At 30.9% G+C, this 22752-nt stretch overlaps 2 protein-coding genes across 2 annotated transcripts; one reads left to right on the top strand and one right to left on the bottom strand.

The window, feature by feature from the left end:
- Window positions 1–3822: 3822 nt before the first annotated feature.
- Window positions 3823–5597, bottom strand: LOC124831116 (Octicosapeptide/Phox/Bem1p family protein). The gene has a single exon (XM_047305014.2). It carries the CDS (start codon window positions 5421–5423, stop codon window positions 4041–4043), a length of 1383 nt encoding a protein of 460 aa, XP_047160970.1. The 5' UTR covers window positions 5424–5597; the 3' UTR covers window positions 3823–4040.
- Window positions 5598–13913: 8316 nt separating this feature from the next.
- Window positions 13914–22626, top strand: FAAH (fatty acid amide hydrolase). The gene is made up of 21 exons (XM_047305013.2): window positions 13914–14106; window positions 14201–14339; window positions 14449–14558; window positions 14738–14798; window positions 15059–15252; window positions 15350–15479; window positions 15758–15835; window positions 15928–16075; window positions 16823–16935; window positions 17022–17097; window positions 18145–18216; window positions 18426–18477; window positions 19076–19156; window positions 19237–19320; window positions 19399–19502; window positions 19670–19762; window positions 20103–20171; window positions 20744–20808; window positions 21660–21721; window positions 22094–22189; window positions 22296–22626. Exons 2-21 carry the CDS (start codon window positions 14261–14263, stop codon window positions 22356–22358), a joined length of 1830 nt encoding a protein of 609 aa, XP_047160969.1. The 5' UTR covers window positions 13914–14106; window positions 14201–14260; the 3' UTR covers window positions 22359–22626.
- The last annotated feature ends 126 nt before the right edge of the window (window positions 22627–22752 follow it).

Raw genomic sequence — 22752 nt, 5'->3', positions numbered from 1 at the left:
AGCGTAAGTCTATTACCATATGTTTACGATTACACAACTTTTATGGGTTTGTTGTATATACGAATTTAGCTTAAATTATTTCTAACCCGTATTAGGTTAGTAATTATAAGATTAATGAAAAATGTCCGAAAACACACAAATAAATATCCTAGACACATACCGATAACATTCAATTGAGAAAAGTATTGTATAAAATAATAAAATATCTTAAGGAATATATATATATATATATATATATATATATATATATATATATATATATATATATATATATATATAAGAAATTTCCGAAAAGCAGACAAGAATATATTAATAAGCTATAGTTAGTAAATTGTGGAAAGTATTATTATTATTATTATAAGATATATGCTTTTTCTCATCGGATAAAATGTAAAAGTCAATTAAGTGATAATTTACTCCACAATTTTTTTTTGCTCTATGTCGTTTTTTTTTTCAAATATTTTAGCAAGTAAAAGAAAAACAACAGTGAGTCAAACAAGTTGATGGAAGCCTTTATTGATATATACTTTACGGAATTTTTTAAGGAGAATATATGATCAATAAAATCAGAGTTTAATAAATATATAAGTTATTGTTTATGTTTAATGTGGGTTCGAGGTCTCTGTTCCACGTATGTTCTCTTCTCGTTGTGTGATTAACCCTTTAAGTTTGAGTGAATCTTCCTACACCTCCCTCACCTCATCCTGCACCCCCAAATTTACCTGTTTGCCCTTCATTTAATAAAAAGTCAAAACGGTAATTAATGAATTTAATTTTTTTAACCTCGAACCATTTTCCTAACTCTCAACCACAAAAATATTTGTTGGTTATAAACAATTGAAAAAAAAAAATATTTGAAAAAAAAATAAACAATTGAAAAAAAAATATCATAACCAATATTAAAAAACTAAGTCTCAAAAAACGCCTCCCGCAGATCGAAGTCCGGTGCCGCAGATCGAAGTCCGGTGTCGCAGATCAAAGTCCGGTGTCGCAGATCGAAGTCCGGTGTCGCAGATCGAAGTCCGGTGTCGCAGATCGAAGTCCGGCCCCTTGCTGCCGCAGATCGAAGTCCGGCCTCTTGCTGCTGCAGATCGAAGTCCGATGTGCCCCGGTTATATGTGTGCCGCAGATCGAATTGCGGTTTGTGCTTACCGCAGTTCGAACTGTGTTTATCCTTGGTTTTGATCCTTTCTCCAGCTAGCTCTCCGAACACGACCCACGAACCGAACCGGCTCAGATATGTGAGGAAAACAAACGAGAAACGCGAGCAAAGCACCGTGGGATGGCAGAGACAAAGGACAGAGAGAAAAAGAGGGAGGAAGGAGGGGGTGTAGGTGTAGGGTTTGACTGCTGTGTGAGATGCGACAGGGAGTGAGATGCGACAGAGAGTGAGATGCGGAGGAAGAAGAAGGGGAGTTAAAGTTTTAGGGTTTAAAGTTTTACTAAACTTTTTAACCACAATATTTTTCTCTCTCTTCGTTGACTGATAAGGGGTACACTTTGGAATTATAATTTTTTTTGGAGGTGCAGGACGAGGGTGGTGAGGTGCAGGGAGAATGACTCTTTAAGTTTCCTCTTCCGGTTCAGTCAGGTGTGACCTGCAAGAAAAATCCAACCAATACCTGATTATCAGTGCTGTATTTATAGGTTTTTGTAATTATTCGGCCCATTGGACGTCATTAAATGCCCTTTAATGCTACATATCTTGTGTCTAATCATTCGTTGACCTCCTTATATTCAGCATAATGTGCCTGATACTACTCATTAATTAAATGCCCTCCGCGTGATTTAGGAATTACTCACCTTTATTGCATATTAACGCCATTAGCTGCCTACCAGTCGGTTATTTCTTGTTGTGTTGGTCGCTTTCAGTAGATCGTCCATGATGTTGGGTACGGATCGTCCACACCATATAGTACTGTTATTAACACCACTATTAATTTAATAATAAGCTTAATTAATTTTATAACATTTTAATATTTATTTAATGTAAAAATGATACTCGTTTTAAATTTCCAGCTATGAATATAACAAATTTGTTGACTTTTTCAAGCAACCTTCTCACACATTATACAAGTGTAGTTTTTATATCTATGCTTTTTTAATAACATATCCTTTATTTTTTTAGAAATATCTTTGAGATTTTTGTTATTATTTATTTTAAAAACAATGAATTTATAGTACCAACTCCTCCCACCTTTCCAAAAGATATTGGCGGAAAGAGCCACGGCGCCTCGAAGTTTGTCATCAAAACAGCGACTTGTGGTAATGTGAAGCCATAATGGATGTTGAAGAAAAGAAAAAATGGGGTGAAAGAGACTCAGCCTTCTACTTAAATTCAAAGGGAAGAGGATGTGGTGGGGGCAATCATGGGCGTTTGATTCTTGAAAAAATGCACACCTGGTGTTTGAAAAAACGAAATTGTAATCCCACCTGTTATGGATGCGCTTTTTGTTTTTTCTACCGTAACGAAATAATTATGATTTTGTTTTGGATGGAAGCCTCTAACTAAACCCTGCGCACACGTCAAACGCTGCTATATGGGAAATGAAAAGGTTCTATCCGAAATTATCTTAATTGGCCATAATATCTGAGCTCTGATTGCAACGCTTTTGTTCCTTTCTGTGGGACTAGCCTTTGATGCACACTCAAAGTCTAGGATAGAAGGTGGACCAAGACCAAGACAATTTTTTAATTTCCCACATTTGAATGCCCTTTCTGCCATTCTAAACTAACTTTTCTTGATATACTTTAATTTTTTACGATATTATCCTTATTCATTTTTTATTTTCTTTTTTTTCAAAAAAATATAAAATTTTATATTTTTTAGATCATTTTATCTTTATATTATATATCAATAAATGTAAAAGCGTGTTATAATAGCATTTTTTTCTTTATTTAACTTTTCACTCTATAATTTCACCCTATTATTTATTTATAATTATAATCTCTCATTATCTACACTCTTCCTTTTTCAATATAAACTATATCGTGTAAGCGTTCATGAGTAAAGATCAAGGAGACAAGGTTACTGGTTACTGACGAAGATAAATATCTTACTAAACTAAAAAAAAAAAGTGATTGACTTTGAGGGGCAATCCTTTTTGGAATCTTCAATAAAACAATCTGTGTACACCCCCCTATGTTTGAATTTGCTAAAAGCTTTTATAATCTACCTTATGAGATCGATGCTAAATAGAAAGAAATTTAGAATGGTAGTAACCTTTTTCTAAAGAAAAGAGGAAAAGTTCAAGTCATGAATGAGACTCGATATTCAAAATTCGAGTATCGGGGGATTTTTCTTAAACTCGATTTCAGTGTAGGAACAGTACAAAAGAAAATTATGCAAAGGGCTGTTTTTAAAAAAATAAATAAATGAATTTTCAATTTCTTAATAAAGTGTTTTTTGGCATGTGTGTAATGTTGAAGCAGAACTTTAGAGGCCAAACAAAGACAGGGTAGGATTAGACGTGAATCGGCGAGAAAAGTGATTGTTCCCTGTTAAGTTTTTTTCCTTTTTACGTTGGTAAAGATGATGGCGTAACAATGGCCAACCATGATATCGGCGTGAACATCATTACTTAAAAGAATGCTAGTAGTGTTTCTTCGTTAATGGAAGGTACACACATTTATTTTAATATTGGGACAAGAAATAACCTACGAGATCATGCCAAGAAAAAAAAACACCAAAAACGACATTGCCAAAGATGGAAAACAAAGAAATTACTGTCTCTAAAAGCAAGTATCCATGGCGACCGAATTCTGCGGGAGAAACGTTATGATCGCGTGACAATGAAAAAATGTCAACAGAAAGAAAAACACTTAAATCAAGACAGATTAATTTTACATAGCATTATAATATATAACATTACTTAGTGTACAAAAATAGAAGGCGAAAAATAAAACTTAATAATATTATTCCTATTACATAAATAGGATTTCAAACAAAAGATAGTAAAGAAATAAAAAGAGAAGCATATTCAGCAATAAGCACAGTCTTAATCCGTAATTAATCACACTGAACCGTTATTTTTCAATAATCACACTGAACCTTGAGTAACTTTGTTCAACACTTTAACATCTTGACCCATGGTCACCGCAGTTTGCCTCAGATCAGAGGTGACCGGTGGAAAAACGCCTTGGTACGGAGGAGCGTGCACTACGCCACCCGGTGCAGTATAATAAACCTGTCTCCCACCTGCACTATCGTACGCTACCTGTGCGTACGGCGCACCCGTATTATCCACTATCCCACTGGGCCGCATCATACCGAATCCTTCCGTATACGCGGGAGTCTTAACCGGTTGCTGCCCTGGCGCCAAGCTTGCTTGAGCCGCCGTTTTTGCCTGCGTGACACCGCCGTACACTGCCGCTTCACGGTAACCATCTGAAGCCATTCGCTGCACCGCGTAGTACCCCTGGGTGGCTGGAGGCCGCACCACCGGCGCATGATAGAACGCCCCCGGCGCCGGTATCATGTAAACCGGCGCATCTCCTCCACCGGATGCAGCGGACACCGCCGGTGGATATGCTTCGCCTGAAACATGCTTTTCCGACCAATATCCCTGGGCGTTCTGCTGTAAATTCGCCGGAGGGAACTTCTCTGGCAGCTTCTGAACGTAATAATCACCGGCAGGGTAATTATCCTCGCTCTTCCTCCGGTACGCGCCTTGCTCGCTCTCCGCAATTTGCAACTGCTGCAACTGGCGCTGAATCGCACTCGGATCCGAGGCCGAAACCCTGTCCACAGGGTTTAAATTCAGCCGAGACTGGTACTCCGGTGGTGGCGCGACGGGCTCCGGCACCGGATCATGAAATTTGACCGCCGCAGGCGGCATCTGAGCCGGCTGAGCCGCGACGGCGACACCGGCGCCCTTCTCGAGACCGAAGAGGAAATCAACGTTATTTGGTTTAATCACAGGTTGGAGCGGTGCGGAAGCAGGAAGCGGAGAAGGAAGATTATCGGCGAGAAAGAGGAATAATCGCATGCGGGCGGGTCTAGCGGAAGCGCGGTAGAGGCGATCGTACTCGTGCATCATGTGGTCGAGGTCGTCGTCGTTGGTGACAGAGATAAGAGCGTCGAGGTCTTCGCCAGGGAGCTGGTACTTGAAGGTGAGGCTGCTGCCGTTGCTTTCTTGTGGCGCCACCTCGCAGAGGGCCGAGAGCTTGGCCAGCAGGGCTCCAAACTTTATGGAGCGGTCCACGGCGAGGATCTTGGTCTCGCCGCCGACGTATGACAGTTGGTTGTCGTGGGAGCGTGGGTGGATCTTGCCGCCGTAGCTGCACATGAACTTTACCTTGTAATTCTGCTGTTGTTGTTGTTGTTCGTCCCATGGAGGAGGAGGGTTGTCAAAGTCGATCTCTCTGGAGCGTGGAGAGGAGTCGCCGGAATCAGGGTATGATTGGTATGAATAATTCTCCATCTTTATCTTCTTTTTCTTCTTCCTTCGATTTTACCACCCTTTCCCTCTTTCTAAGACTGTGATCTTTGTTAAGCTTCCATTATGCCTTGTTTTGTGTTACGAGAGATCATTCAACTACATTTATCATCATACTATAACATATCCTTCTTCCTTTTCATTTCAAATATCTTATAATACTCACTTTTTTAATACGTCTAATATTTTATTACCACTGCTTCCTTTTCAACACATCAGCAATTTTAGTTCTTCAAATATCTAAAAAAACTGAATCACTGACATTTTAATATGGACACAACATTTTAGATAAGTATGTTTCCTTTTATAATTATTACAAAACATATTATTATATTTCATGATCAAATATATATTATATTAAATGTTTTTTTTCTGAGATTACCTTTGACTAATACTGTTAAAACTAATAAATAAGTAGTTAGAGAAATGAAACGCATCAAAACGTCACATGATATTCTTTTTAAGATTTAAGACATTAATTAGATGTTTAATATCTATTCATAACCTTAATATTATGTTGAAATAAGTGTGCTTTTAGAGATATTAATCTCCCAATGCCATGTAAGGGGAGTTTAATTAAAGATAAGTTCAATTTCAAGTTAGATTATAATTATTATTAACAGGCATAAGTTGGATTGTTTATAATTAGAGTTGTGTGCCTTGTAAGGCTGGCATCTTATTAGTCAAATTACATCTATCTTCTCCACTAAAGCTCTATTATTATAATTTCTACGTTTCATACTTATTGATGATTTAGTCTTCGGTCTTTCTCTTAATATTATTAACATTTTAAAATTTTAAAGTCTAATTATTTTATCTCAATTGTACTTTTATTTATCATTACAATAGTAGTTATTGTTGACTAATAACAAAAATAAAAGTTTAATTATTCGTTTATTCATCACTTTGGTGAAAATTTTTAAATTAGTTTATGTTTTTAAAAATCCTAATTTTGGGAAAAGTATTTTAATTAGTTTTTTTTTTAAAAATAGAAATTATCAAAACATTAACTACATATGCTACATATTAATTTATAATTTTTTTTTTAAATATTGTTGTCACGTGTCAAGTTTCTTTATACACGTATCAAAGACATTCTCTTAATTTCAATTTAGTTTCTATATATATTTTTTATTTAATTTAGTTCTAAAATTTTCAAGATAGAGGAATAATTTTTCTTTCTAAACTAACACCAAATTTATTATTTATATAAATATTATATTAATTTTTTTAAATATTTTTTAACAAATTATTATTAACCTAGGTTTTGTTAATCATAACTTTTTACTACTAAATTTTAATATAAATATTATTATATCATTTATATAAATAATAAATTTGATATCAATTAAAAAGTTATTAAATTTATTATTTTCATAAATAGTTTTGACTAAGTTATTCTTATAAAAAATATATGAAATAATAATATATTAGTTTTAAATATTTAGTTTTCTTTTTAAATATTTATACTTAATTAGTTTTAATTATATAAAAAAATTATTAAAAAATATGGATTAATAATATATAATAATGTAATATGTTAAAAAAGATTTAATATATATATATATATATATATATATATATATATATATATATATAATAAATTTATTTTTGATTTGGATCAATTATGAAAAAAGTTAAGAATAAATTGAATAAAAAATACATATATAAAGATTCAATTAAAATCAAAATAATGACACTTTACCCCAATCTACGATATTACCTTGTCACATGACATTCATATGAAAAAACATATATTAACACATGACATACTATTAACTTGGTTAATAATTTCTTTTAAAGAAAAAATACTACTTCTACAAAAATTATGTTAGAATTGACACTGTTTTAAAAATAAATTTCAACTTAAAACTTCTTTATTAAAACGAAGACCAAATAACTAAGCTAACAATAAAATACTGGGTATCGTTTTACGTTTGAAATTTTTATGTAGAAATTTTAAAAATATTACTGTTATACTTCGTAATATTATTATATAATTTCTTAGATAAACTCTCACCTTCTCCCTTATTTTCCTTATTTTATAGTAAATGAAATGATATTTAACAAAAAAGTATAATATTTTATTTATATCAGTGAGACTTTTTCTAAAACATCAAATAAAATAGGACATGAAATATTACATAAAAAGAAAATTGTCTGAATATGCTAGTGATTTTTATATATTAAATATTTTTTATCTAAGTAGATTAACATAATAATGATGAGATAAGAGTGTGTCCACGATGAATGTCCACGTTAGGTGAAACCTACTGAATTTAGTAGACATGCACCTAGATTGGAGAAATGGGAGCTACTCCAGTGTACCAAAACCTAGCTATATAAAATTGGATGTTAACATCAATTTTCTAACATGGCATTTGTTTAAAAAAGGAATGCTATTTTCTCCTCAGATAAGTGTATATTTATTAATTAGTTTATAAATGATATTTAATAAATAATTATGTTTTCTTCCATCTTTTTATATTCTTTTTAAATAAGTCTCTACATATTATTATTAAAGTATAACTAATTTTTTATATGATAACTAATTTTAATATTAACACATAAAAACTAAATTACATTTTTATAGTAACTTGAAAAGATTTACTCCAGAAAATATTAATGCAAACAAATTAAAATTGCTTTCAAGAATATTATTTTGATTTATTTAAAATTATTATCAGAAAATTTGGAGTTTAATTATTGTTTCAGGGATAGAATTATGTAACTACAAACATTTTCAGATTCTGATGCTTAAGTCATTAAATAATAATAGTCTTAAATACACGTTAATGTCATCATCTACCTTTTACTCTTAACTATTTATAATTTTGAGATAGGTTTAAGATTAACAAAATCTTAATCACCATCAAACCTCGATCCATTACACTAATTAATACCTACATTTAAATATGCTTGTTAATGTTTTTCTAATAAGAATATTATTCAGATCGGTCATCCGTCGTGCTTATAATAGGTCGGACGAATCTTAAGTTTATTTTGGTTTCGTTTTGAGTATTTACTAAGTTTAAGTTTATTTTGGTTTCGTTTATAACAGTAGAGTTATATTATAAAAATGAATGAAGTTAGAGTTTTAAGAAAACTAAAAGGCATAAATAATTACCAAAAGCCTCTTAAAAATTTTCCAACTTGAGGGTAGATGCTATATAAAGTTTGTGTGAAAAAACTGAATAGAAGGGATCAACGCAAATATTACTTGTATATCTAAATTTCCTTCGTATTTTTTTCATGAGGTGAGATATGTTCGTGTTTGCTGAGGCCTATATCCTATACTAGGAATCATGCTTTGCGAATTTTGGTCGTTAGAATGTGGTGCACATGGTGCTTCCACCACCACGGAGGAGTATGCTTTTCTTGGATACAACTCGCAAATGTAATAATTGGCTTAATATCCTATTTTGTCCCAGTTTTGCTTGACAATATCAAATTAGTCTATCATTTAAAACGTGTGTCAATTATGTCTCTACTTAATAAAATTTATATCAATGAAATCCCTTCCGTTAAATCCGTACAAACGACGTTAATTATTTTTCTCTCTCTTCTATTAACGCTGTTTGTACGGATTTAACGGAAGAGATTTCATTGATATAATAAAGAATGGACTAATTTGACATTGTCGAGCGAAACTGGGGACAAAATAGGATATTAAGCCATAATAATTGGTCAGTTTATTTATAAGAATAATAACACTTTACCTGCCATTATTTGAAGCAGTTTACATTTTGTGTTCAGATTATTTCCTATTTTATTTTGTATATGATATTATATTCTTTAAATAATATATAAATGTAGTCGCTGTTTCCAAAAATTTAAAGAAAAGAGGAAAAAAATATATTGAGGATGTGATATGTTTTGGAGATTTTATGTATATTTGACTAATACTTGTTATGATATTCTGTTTTGAATGAACAAGGGATAATGATTTGAACACCGAATGAAAAATAATTTGTCAAAGTTTTGTATTGAAAGAGTTGTTGAATAAATTTAATATATCAATTTAGTTAAATTGTTCTACTTGAAGAAGTATTTTTCATATGAGAAAGGAGTAGAAGTAGAATTATTTATATGGACCCATTGGTTGATGTAATATATCTCTTAAGTTTTCTGAATTTATGTATATTTTATTGAATGAAATTCTAAACTTTAACACACAGAGAATTGAAATGGTTGTTTTACTTGAGTAAACCTTTGTAAAAGGCTTCTAAGTATTAAGGTTGTTAAGTGAGTAAATTGTTTATAGATTTATTTTATTAAAATTTAGAAGTGATTGAGTTATTGAAAGAGTTATTGAGATCTCTAACAAAAAAAAATTATGGTCGAGTAAAGTTGTGATTTAGCGATAATATAATATTTTTTTATAAGCAAGTGATTAAATAAAGTTAAAGCTTAACCTAGAGTAATTGTTGGTGATATAAATATTTTGATTGAATGATATTAATTAGTTGAAGAATATGATATACAAACGTGTAATAAAGAGGAATTAACTTCATGATCTAATATACTTTTAAAACATGTTAGTTTATTTGTGAGATTTTGTATTATCTGATGATTTATTTTATATAGAAATATATGATATTTTAGATAGAAATATCTAAGATTCAAGTATAAATAAGTAGTTACACTCTACATTAAGAAAATAGTATTTGTTATTCATTGTAAAAATATTTTTCTATTTTTTTTAAATCTAAACTTTAATAAAAGGAAATCTGTTTTCTACACCTAATATAGGTTTTTTACTAACTTTATAGATTCAAATTTGAGTTAAGTTTAATTTCACAGGTTAAATTTATAAAAACAAATAAATTCTTACTTCTCCATTATGAATATTATTTTCACAAATTAAAACATGTAATATATATTTAAAGATAACAAAATAACTATCAAAGTGGATCCTTTGAAAGCCAATATTAAAACAAAATGGATAGAATTAAACAATTATATGAAATATATCGGTAAATCGTGCTTTAAAATATATTTTTTAATAAAACAAAATTATTTCCTATTTTTAAAACGTAATAAAGAAACTATGTTTCAAATAAAGAAAAAAACTATATGTTTTAAGATATGAGATCCCTTTGTGTCTAACTTTTGTCTAATTTGTAGGTATTTTAGTCAATTTCTTAAAAACTACAAAAAGATACAAAGACCCCTAAACATTCAAAAGCTTGTGGAATATTTGATCGCGGTTTAAAAATAAGTCTTTTACGTTATCACCTAAATACAATTTAACTTATACACATATGGATTAGATTGTGTTTTAATAAAATACATAAACTAAATTATTATATTTTAATAATATATATATATATCGATTTAAAATAAAATAAAAAAATATTTCTAAATTTGTTTGCTTTAATTTAAATACTAACTTAAACCTGTTATATACTTTAAAGAATAAATTGATTAAATTTGACCTATATCTAGAAATTAGTAACTTAACACATTATATACTTAAAAAAAATAAAATATATTGTATTGTATAATTCTCACGTGAATATAAAATTAGATAGTTTACGTAATTAAACATCAACTTAGTTACGGTTGTCATACCGATGGAACAATCAATTTTAAATAATAATTAAATATGATGAAAATTAATTTATCACAAAATATAATTAAGAATAATTAAATAATTATTAAATTATTAATAATATAAAATTGATATCGAAATATATAAATACAAATTTGAAGTAGATTGATTATATTTATTATACGTTACCATTAAATTAATCAAATATTTACTATTTTATCATCGAAATACAGATTCTAATTTATAAAAACAAACAATAACAGAAACAACCATCAAAATACACAAACCTTATCGAACATCGGTATTATAATTGATTAAGAAAGAAGAAGTTAAGAGTGGTGTGTTTCCCTTTGCAAGAGGGCGCTGTTATTGGTATTGGCATTGTCTAGAATGATGGTAGGCCACACTCATTCAATAATCTCACTTCCACTCTCTATCCTTCATGAAGTCAAAGTCATTATCAATGTGTGGTGGATCCCATCTTAACGAAACATGGAAAAAATTGGTTTATTGCTATTGAAAAATAAAGGGTTAGGTTATGACCAAATTAGCAACTATATAATATTCATCTTTAATGTAAGTTTTTTCTTTTAACAAAATAACATTTAGCAATCAAATTATTAATTTCCGTTAATTTTTTTTGTGTGTGAAAATGTTTTGAATATACTAAATTTGTCTTTGCTATTTATATTTTTTAACATTAATTAAACATATACTTATAAAAAAAATTGTCAGAAAGAAATGTGTCACTCATATAAATAAGAATCGCTATGTTTTTAATTTATTTACGTAAAATTAAATTTATCTTTTTTTAAAAAATTTGATATATTTTGATTTTAAAATTTTAAAATAAATAAATATAATCAATATTATCTTAATGACATTAATATTTTTAGTTTTATTAGGTAATAATTTAAACATTTAAAAAATGTATGAAAATGATGGGAACAACGTAAATTTTATTTTATAATACACTTAACATGTTAAAAAATTTAATAGAATTGTGTTAAAAAAACTATATTTACTTTTCTAAATTTAAAATTAAAATATGTCAGTCATTTTACCATACATATTATAAAGTGAGTTTTGGTCTTATTTATAGTCAATATAAAACTTTCAACATACACCTCTTCATGTTGAGATATAAAGATTTTGATAACTCATTTATATATCATAATTTGGTATCTTTATTTTCAATTTAGTTTGTACACTTAAAATTATGTCAGGTTTATTTAACTTTTTGGTTGCTAAAAAAGTTATATTTTAAATCAACCATTTCATACAACTTATCAACGGTTCACAAATTCATGAAAAAATATATATTTTTTAATTTTATTATTAAATATAAATTCCTTGCATTTTAGGAACAATGTCAATGTCTGGAAGCAAATGGAATACAAATATGGAACCTTGCGTGTCAAGCTTATCGACATGACAATTAGCAACATACAGAGACTTCTGATGTTGACAAAATCCAAACACTTTGATCACGAGAATAAAGTTTGGAAAACTACTTAGTGCAATTTTACGTTATTAATAATAAAAATTATTATTAACATGTTTCTTAAAACAATTAACATATTCATTTATATATATATATATATATATATATATATATATATATATTTAAAATATATTCATTTTCTTAAAAAGATATAATATATTTTTAATGACTTTTCTTAATTCTCTTCAAAATATATCATACATAATTTATTTTTTTAATTTTAAAGAATCGAAAACAAAAAAAATAATATAATATATGAATGACATATTAATAATACATAACTAGGTATAAAAGACTAAAAAAGTAAATATAAATTCACACTTAATATTTGCTTCTTAAATTATCTAATTTTATTATACTTTTGTATTATGGTGACAAATATCAGTGTTTACTAAAATTATGTAATACTTTTTATATTTCTATAATATGTAATGATTTTATCACAAAACAATTTATATTTAAAGATTTTATTAAAAAAAATTATTATGATTTTGTTGTGTTCTTTCAAGTAATTCAATAAATGAGTTTTAAAAGTTTCATTTTTTTATTATCAGGCTTAATTACTAATTTAATAATTAAAAGTGTAATTAAATAATAAGATTATATAGTTTATGAATTAAATCTCTATTCTTACTAGACATCTTCTCAATATTTAAAATGGTTAATAACTCAGTTTATCCCATATGTAATAATATTTATTATTAAAAGAGAGAAATTATTAAATGAAATTGATTACAAAATCATAATAAAATAGTATATTACAGTGACAGATATATTTAAAAGTTATGATATTTATTATTTAAATTACTTTATTATTAACTAATATTATCAATATAGAAAGATAGATTATATAGAAATATATAATATAGAAAGTTTACATTTTAATAAAAGAGAATAATTAGAGTAGACTGTAAATAACTAAAATACTAAAGTCATTCTAAAATGAGTCGTAATTTAAAATTTAAAATACTAAAGAGTACTTCAAAATACAAGAAATAACTAAAAGAATCCTAAAGAAACTAAAAAACATCATTATCTTCTTTCAAAGCCTGTTCCAGAGGTACCTCATCAGCCTCTGCTCACATCCAAGTAGATGATCATTGAAAAAAAAAATATACACAAACAAAACTAAACCACAAGGGTGAGTTAGGTATAAAATTTCCAATATTGTTTCCTAATAACAGTACCTATCTCACTGAAATTCCTAATATCTAGTTTTTTTCCTTGCTGATATTATATTTGAAATACTGAAATGAATTTTGTTTAGCACAATGCACTGATAAAACAAAAAAACACAATTATTTTATCGGGATTAAATCAATATATTTGAGCTAATTGTAATTTAATTAAGAATTTAACTCAGTGTTTACAGCACACCGAGCCAAGGTATAAGAGTTTAATGAAGCAGAGGAGAAGTCAGAGTTTGTTGGTTTCGCCAACTGTGAGAGATTTGAATGTGGAAGGTGGTTTTGGCAATAAGAGCATTTATAAAACATCATCCACATGATAGCGACACATGGCCGGACTCTCAGAACCATTGTAGCTTCACAACAAATGAGAAACGTTAGAAATACTCTGTTAAATTCATCGCTCAAATCACAAATTGCTAGGTTTCTCTCTGCGATTTCAATTTCCTTCTTGTATTTCGCTTTCGTGATTTCTTCTCCTGGTGATTCGAATTTATTCTGTTGTTTTATTTTTAAGGTCTGAATTCAGTTAAGAAGTTGAAAGAAGAGGATTGTCGGTGTTTTGAAATTTCTGAAAATGGGGAAAAAACGTGTAATGTTGCCAGCCAAGGACGTTGACTTGTCCTCAGTTAAGTACCAACGTGAAATAGTTCAAGGTAATCCAGCCTGCTTATTCTGCAATCAAGTTGAATTTTCAGTTTCTACTACTGACATCTGATTCAATTTTTTTTCGCTCTCTTCTGTTTGTTTGTTTGTTTTTTTCAGCTCCACATTTGACTGGATTTGTGTTTAGATTTTTTGTGAGGATACTAGAAGCTCCGCTGATCGGCCCTATCATAATGGATGTTTTGAAGAAGCAAAATAAAATTGAAGAGGTTTGTGTTTTGTAGTTGAAATTAGTGACTAACGTGTATCACATGGTTAAAGGTGTTTTGTTTCAGTTTTTCATTGTTGTTTATGAACAATACTTGAGTTGAGAGTGCTGGGCAGTAGCATAGCAAATTGACTAAATGTTGTCTGTCTTTTTTTTTTTTTTTTATCATTATTATGACAGATATTGCAGCACACCGTGATACCTGAGGAACCCATGTTTAAGCCTGAATATCCACCTCAAGGTGGCTCCCTCTCCTCATCTGTGAATGCATTGCTTCTTTTCAATATTGCAGTCTTACTATAATTATATGCTTAAATTGCAGGCTGGTTTATATGTTTAATTTACAAAAATTTGACGTTCTTTGAGATAATGAGAATGGGATAGGAGGAACGAAATTCCCTTAGATAATGGATATTAGTGCTTGTGTCAAGTTATTTGCATTGCATTTGATGACGCTTGCTTATAATATAACCTGCCTTGATGTTTGTGATGTTACTTTAGAAGTGGAGCAGGGTGTTGTTGTCCTTGAAGAAGAAGGGAGACCTGAAGATCGAGTTATGTCTGCCTTGAAATGTCTTCCACATTATGATGTTGATGTTGCTGAATTATGGGAAAATTCACATGCATCCTTTCGGTACTGGAAAATACGTGACTATGCTCATGCTTATCGATCTAGAAAAGTAACCCCATCCATGGTATTTCACCTTTTGTTGGTATCAACTGAGTACATTTTTGTCTTCTCTTTATTCAAATTAAATTGTAAAATGAAACAATTTCACTTTGAATTTATAGGTTGCTGAGCGCATCATCTCCATTATAGAGGAGAATGGAAGAAATAAACCTCCTATACCACTGTTGATATCCTTTGTGGCTGCAGAAGTCCGAGAGCAGGCAGCAGCATCTACACAGAGGTTTGAAGCAGGTAGTCCTGTATGATTCTAATGTTTATTTGATGAACATAAATGAAGGAAAGGTGAACGAGGAAATTGCATATACATTCCACTATGCTTTCTCTGGCTTGATTGTTGTGTTATGCAGTTTGTTTGACATGAGGTTCCTACTACTTGTATTTTCAATTTCCTCGCTTTGTTCATTTATGTTCATTGTAGTTTACTGTCTAAATCGTTCACACGTGATTATGTTGAGACTTCGTAACAGACACAATTCCACAAGTTATGTTCTTGGACTTTGATAATGTAGGAAATCCATTATCGATATTGGATGGAATTTTTATGGCCATCAAAGATGACATAGACTGTTATCCTCATCCATCTAAGGGTAAGTATATCCTGTCTAATGACATGTATATCTTTGCATAATATTTTGTCAAGTAATTGAGAAAAGCCTTTGAATTCTTCTGATAATGACAGGTGCATCAACATGGATGCATGAGGTGCGCACTGTAAAGAAGGATGCAGCTTGTGTTTCTAGACTGCGTAGCTGCGGTGTCATATTCGTAGGGAAAGCCAATATGCATGAGTTTGGAATGGGCACAACAGGAAATAATCCTAATTATGGGTATGTTTATAAGATATTGTTAATTTAAATATTGATGTCCCTATGAACATAATGATCTCTTGTTCTACCTAATATATTTACAGGTTTTAAATTTTGTCCATTCTTCCTTCTTTTTCATATCAGGAGACAAAAGTAAATATGTTAACAAATGTCTTTGTGTTGTCATTCACTTCACTTGTTTTTCATCTTTTTTATTTGAAACTAAGAACCATTATTGAAAGATACAAAATGTGATACGTCAACATGTAGACTCTGTCCCATAACAGAGTTGTGTCAATTCTCATATAAAGAAGTAGAAGAGTAGCCTGGTATCGAACCCTCATGTAAAATGAAGAGAGCACGAGTGAGGGGATATGCCAATGTGACAGTCAGATAAGGAATCTGTTGAAGGGACTAAAAGGAAGGAAGGGAGTGAGGTTGGGTTGAGTTGGTAAACAGGAACTGAGTGTGGAAATAGACATGAGGTTAAAGGTGTGTCAAATGACCTGCATTGTCTTTTCTTCTGTTTTCTGTTGTTTCTTTCTTAGTATTATGCAATTACTGTGCCTTATTCCCAGTTATGTGAACTGAGAAGAAGTTTCTATCACAAGGACACGTGTCAAAGACCTCTAGGAAGTAGAGTTTTCCACACCATTAATTCCCGTGACTCTCTTACATAACCTTGAAAATTGAACTGTTTCGTTTGCTTCTTGTGTTCATCAGAATCAATCACCGTCTATTGCTCAACTGATTTTTCTTGATTTGCAGAACTACAAGAAATCCTCATGCACCTGATAGGTATACTGGTGGATCTTCTTCAGGTCCGGCTGCAATTGTTGCTTCTGGAATATGTTCTGCTGCATTGGGAACTGATGGTGGAGGTTGTACACGTCTAATGTACTAAATTAATTGTTTGGCTCTATTTTTTTTATGTAATTTATTTTTAAAATTTTTTGAAAAATGGCAGGTTCAATCCGTATTCCTTCTTCCCTTTGTGGTGTCGTGGGATTGAAGACAACATATGGGCGGACAAGCATGGAAGGGTAATTTCTTGTACTTTTGTGATGAGCCAATCATTACTACTTCTTTGTGTAGTATTTGCTCCTTAAAGTTTTTCTTTTTGTACTTTTGTACCACATTGTAGCAACAATTATGATTTGTGATCTTATTCTTACTAGTTGGGGTCAGGATTTTGACCATTTCCTATTCTGACTATAAAATGAAATTACTATTTTCTCACTGGGCATTAACATCAAAAGACAAGACCCTGAGAAGTTTGGAAAAGGAAGAAGAAAACCATGGTTGAAAACTTAACAAGATGTTGAAGAAACTCCTTTATGACTAATTGAAGAAAATCTGTTGTATTGGACTTAAAATACATGAACCAAATATCTCATGACTGAGGGAAAAAAAATCAGTAGTTAAATTTCTTAGCTTATTTATTCAATGTACCATCAGATGGTATTGGTATGAAAATATGTTACTTTATCAGTTTATCTGAAAGACTAAAATCTAAGTGACCGAAGGCTCTGCCAGTTATCTGAGTTTACTGGTCATAACTCATTTTAATATAGGGCAAGTAATCTGGTCTTCCAAGTAGTGAAGAAACACTTTTTTGTTTGGATTTTTCTTCCTTTTATGGTGGTTATGCCTTTTATTGGCAGGCAATGTAATATAATTCAATTCTATAGTTTCTTTGAAATTTCCATATTCTTGACTCTATTACATGGCATTAGTAGAGAATAGATGAACAGGTATCGTAAATGCAGGTTCTACTAAGAGGGTAGCAACATTTTTCTATCTTTCAATATTGAACAGGATGCATTTTCTTGCCTCACTCACACAAGTCTATAAAATCATTTGATATTCTCTTTTGTTTAGCTAGTTTCCAAAGTCAAGAGGCCTGAATAGTATGAAGTCTCCAAAATTTTGATGTGCCAGAATTTGTGGTATTCTCTATGCAGTTAGCTAGAATAAAAAAAGATATAGAAACAAAATATTCATTTGTGCTAGAAAATAATTGAAATGTTTGGCTAGCTAAATTTGTAATGTATGGAGCTTTCACCCTCTTTTTTTGGTTTTATTTACAGGTCATTATGTGATTCTGGGACTGTGGAAATTATTGGTCCCATTGCTTCATCAGTGGAGGACGTCATGCTAGTGTATGCAATGCATACTTCTGGCTTTCTCTTTTATGCTTCATTTTTTAGACTAACTCTTTCATTTTATTCTACCTGCTAACTGTCCACGTACATGTAGACTTCTATCTATTTGGTTTATTAATTCAGTTGTTTATATCAAGTATAAAACCCTTATCACCATGGCTTATTTTTGAAGGTATATAACAGATCTTTGGGTCCTCATGATTCAGGTATGCGGCAATGTTGGGGGCATCACCTGCAAATAGAATCAGTTTAAGACCGGTAAATTTTGTTGTTGGAAAATTGCCTTAATTATAGTCACCCTAAGACTGACTTATTATGGCCTCTCTGGGCTGCCTTAACTGCAACCTCAAGTATATTAATTGCCTGAAGATGTGACCTATTTAATTCTTGTAAATTTAAGAATGAATTACATAGCTGATGTTGTGGATTGAATCAGTCTCTTTGAAGTATTTTTTCATTAAATAACGCCAAGTAGTTCTTGAAAAAAATCTCTTAACAAAAGTTAGTGACAAGAAAACCTATGATCGAACTTTGGAACTGGGACCTCAGTCATTTAAAACCACTAACTAAAAAGGGGATGTATCAAACCTAGGAGAGTAGATTGACATTTGGAAATTTCTCTGTCCCAGTCATAACTAAGTAAGCCTGTACCTATAATAACATATTATGCTCCCCTTGTTCTGCTACTCTTTCTAAATCATATAGTCTCTTTTGATCCTCTAATTCTATGTTAGGGATGTGTATATGACATACAAAGTAATAAACCAACTCTTGAGTCAGTTATTCTATACTTTATTCTCTATACAAATTTTGCCATTACTAAGTATGACGCATATATTTTTTGTGTTTCTTGTAGTCACCACCTTGTTTGCCAACTCTGTCATCCAATGACTATTCAAATGCCTTGGGATCTTTAAGAATAGGAAAGTACACTCCGGTAATGGCCTTATCCTCTCCAAATAGTTTTGGTGCAGTTTATGTGACATACTTCTAAATAATATATGTACTCTTGTGAAGTGGTTTAATGACGTGCATTCAACTGAAATATCTGATAAATGCGAGGACGCACTTAATCTGCTGTCAAAGGAGCATGGTTGTGAAGTAAGTTCATCATTCTATCATGTGATGCACTAGCATGGTAGATTTAAACAGGGCTAAGAAGTGTATATTTATTTGAAGATGATAGAAATCGTTATACCAGAGCTTCTTGAGATGCGAACTGCTCATGTCGTTTCCATTGGCTCTGAATGCTTATGTTCGCTGAATCCTGATTGTGCAGACGGGTATGTTGGAGTATACTGAAACCTAGTACTGGTAATTTGGAATTACTAATTTCATTTTGTAGTCCAATTGCTAAAAGACACTTTCTCGTCTGCTAGTAAAAGTCGTTAATATTTGGCCGTGGCTATGAAGGTTTACTGTGGTTTCTTCTATTTCTATGCTTCCGTAGGAAAGGTGCAAAAATGGCATATGATACTCGGACAAGTATGGCACTTTTTCGGTCATTTTCAGCAGCAGATTATATTGCTGCCCAATGTATTAGGTGAGACAAGACTTAATATAAATATGACAAACTTATGACCTTGAAAAACGATAAGTAACAGTATTAACAATATCTTGGCATCCTTTGTTTTGTATACAAGTACTTGAAGACTTGTTATAATAACATAATAATATAGATGTTTAAATTAACAAGAAAATTTTTAAATGTTATATTATTATACCATTATAATAAAGTTGTCAAGTAATTATATCTAAAATAAAGGGTGTCAAAATATCATTTTTCAATCTTTTAAATTAATTACCGTCACAGCAGATTGAGCAATGTAAACCATACTAAAAATTGTGTTTGTAGATTCTAAAATTTACGGTAAATGTTTCAGACGAAGGCATATGTATTACCACATGGAGATTTTCAAGAAAGTGGATGTCATAGTAACTCCGACCACTGGGTATGTATAGCATGGTAGAGTTCTCCTTAGTGTAAAGGGTCCCTGCACTCTGCCAATTTCAGTTCAGTTGATCTAAAGCGGGTTTGCTTTCTTTTATAATTCTTTGAATGGTTTGGAAATTAGTAATTTTCAGTATGGATAACGGCATATATGCTTGATGGCATTATTGGTCTGAATATAGCTGTATTTTCATAATAGCATAAAAATCTACTTATTTTTTATAGATAAATGGAAAGACACTTGAACCCGCGACTTATTTGTTCTTCTTTTCTATTTTTACCACTATTTTTACCACTAAGTCATACGTTTCTTCCATCCAAGAAAGAAAAAGATTGAAAGACAAACGGTCCTATCAGATATGATCGTCTATGGTCTGTTCTATTTATTAGTAGCAGCTCTTGTGGGTTATATTTTATGGAAAATTTTGGGGAGGATGGGACTGAAAAACAAAGATTATTGACATGGAAATTTAAAAGAATTTAACATCTTATTTTGGATGTAAAGTTTTGTTGTTTTGGCTGGAATACTTGATATGGAGGTACTGCACCTGAACTGTCTTTTGTTTATAACAGCATGACAGCACCCATAATACCTCCTAGTGCTCTTAAAAGTGGTGAAACAGATATGCAGACTGCAGGTAATCAATTAGCGTCACCTTTAAGTTGCAACTTCATGATAATTTTTCTTCTGAAATGATTTCCATTGCAGCATTGTAATTAAGCTTATATCCGATATCACACACTGTTAGTGTCATAATGTAAAGGACAGAGTACAAATTTGTAAGCATTTTTGGTGTTCTCTAGTTAAAATTAATGTTTCCGGTAACTAATGATTACCTTAAATGCCGACCTTAATTAAATGGGTTACGAGATAATACTTAAATTTTGATTGAAAAACTGTATCAGAAGTATCTAAAATTACACTGAAGTTTTGTTATAATGGTTGTTATTAAGCTTTTTAATCTAGCGATGACATGTGGATGATTTTCCAACATTACATAGAGCCTTCATTAACAATGACCCAGGATTAAAAAAAAAATGTATTCGTTGTTATTTAATTTGAGAGCTTAATAGGAATAATATAAAGAATTTATCTAAGTATTGGCCGAAGTAAACTTCTCCGTTGATACAACATGAGTTAGTGATCTTTGAACTTGTAGGTAAAAAAAAAAGTGTCACCAACTACAGCCACAGGACTTTGAATCCGTAAACTATTTTATCATGAGTAGAAGTTCAAGTTCAACGTTGGTGACAATTATTTACACTGAACATTTTGGTACTCCACTTGAGCAGACCTTAGTACAAAACATGTTTAAAATTTTTCTGATTGGGTTTGTATTGAGACAATGGTCTCGTGATTCATTTTTTTTATTAGAACAAAATCATTCAAGACCGATCGAAGTAAAATGTCATGCCATGATCACGACTACTCTGCATATTATGTAATAACTTTTCTCTTTACATGTGTTAACTCAGTTTTCTTTTTCAGCTAACCTTATGCAGTTCGTTGTTCCTGCAAATCTTCTGGGGTTCCCTGCCATTTCTGTCCCGGTGAGTGAGAGTAAAATCAATCAGCGATGAATAATGTTTGTTATTTTGTTATGAAGTTAAAGGCCATTATTATAGCTAATTTTGAACAATAGTTAGTCAGTTTTGATAAATTTCTTAGCAAGTGTTTATAAGATTAGAAAATAAAACGAATCAACGAAGTAAAATGAATTCTGCTCCTTACATTTGTTAAAATCAGCTTAATTGAATCAATGCTAAACTATTGTGTTCTCCATAATAATTTACAAGGATTGTTCCGTAACTACGAAATTTGTACGTCTCAATTGAGAAGTTTCGATAAACTGAGTTAATCCAAACTGGACACTTATCCTATGCGCAATTTATTCATTGTAATAACTTTTTCTTTTTCTGCAGATTGGCTACGATAAAGAGGGACTTCCAATAGGTTTGCAAATAATGGGTGGACCATGGGCGGAAGCAACTATTCTGCGGGTAGCCTCTGCAGTTGAGGTTCGTATATTTCAATAAGGCCTCCCACTCTTTATTTGTGATATATAACTTATTTTGTCATTCTGCATATGTTGTTATTATGATTTTTTTTGGCTAACTTATTCAGAAACTCTGCGGCGAGTCGAAGAAAAAGCCTGCGTCATACTATGACGTTCTGAAGGCCAACTAAAGCTAAGATATTGTTGCTGCATACGGTTTATAAGTGGCTGGATTTATTATTTGGGAATCGGCGTCCAATAGCAAATGCTTTGCGCTTTCAAACTCCGGGCATTCGATTTTTCCAAACGATTTATGATTTGATAAATTCATAGGAAATAATTTATGCAGAGAAGAGTGGTAATAATTTGAAGACAAAATCAAGCATCACTTAAGAAACCATGACTAAAGGTAATATGTCCATTTTATTTCATAATAATGGAAACGCGTGTGTTCTTCCACTTTTTATCATTATAAGAAATAATATAAAAATAAATAATTTTATTTTAGATAGGTAATTAAATTTTAAAAATTAATTATACAATTTAAAAAGTAGAATAATAAATTAATTCATACTAATAAAGATA

The sequence above is a fragment of the Vigna umbellata genome, chromosome 5 (genome assembly GCF_029865625.1).
Source record: "Vigna umbellata cultivar VRB3 chromosome 5, Vumbellata_1.0, whole genome shotgun sequence".
Lineage (NCBI taxonomy): Eukaryota > Viridiplantae > Streptophyta > Magnoliopsida > Fabales > Fabaceae > Vigna > Vigna umbellata.
The sequence above is the reverse complement of the archived record's forward strand: the minus strand, read 5'-3'. Positions and strand labels throughout refer to the sequence as shown.

Coding starts and splice junctions, on each gene's coding strand:
- LOC124831116 (XM_047305014.2), bottom strand. CDS start 5,423: ATGGAGAATTATTCATACCAATCATACCCTGATTCCGGCGACTCCTCT.
- FAAH (XM_047305013.2), top strand. CDS start 14,261: ATGGGGAAAAAACGTGTAATGTTGCCAGCCAAGGACGTTGACTTGTCC. Junction 14,559..14,737: donor AGCAAAATAAAATTGAAGAG/GTTTGTGTTTTG, acceptor TTATTATGACAG/ATATTGCAGCACACCGTGAT. Junction 15,480..15,757: donor TACACAGAGGTTTGAAGCAG/GTAGTCCTGTAT, acceptor TTGATAATGTAG/GAAATCCATTATCGATATTG.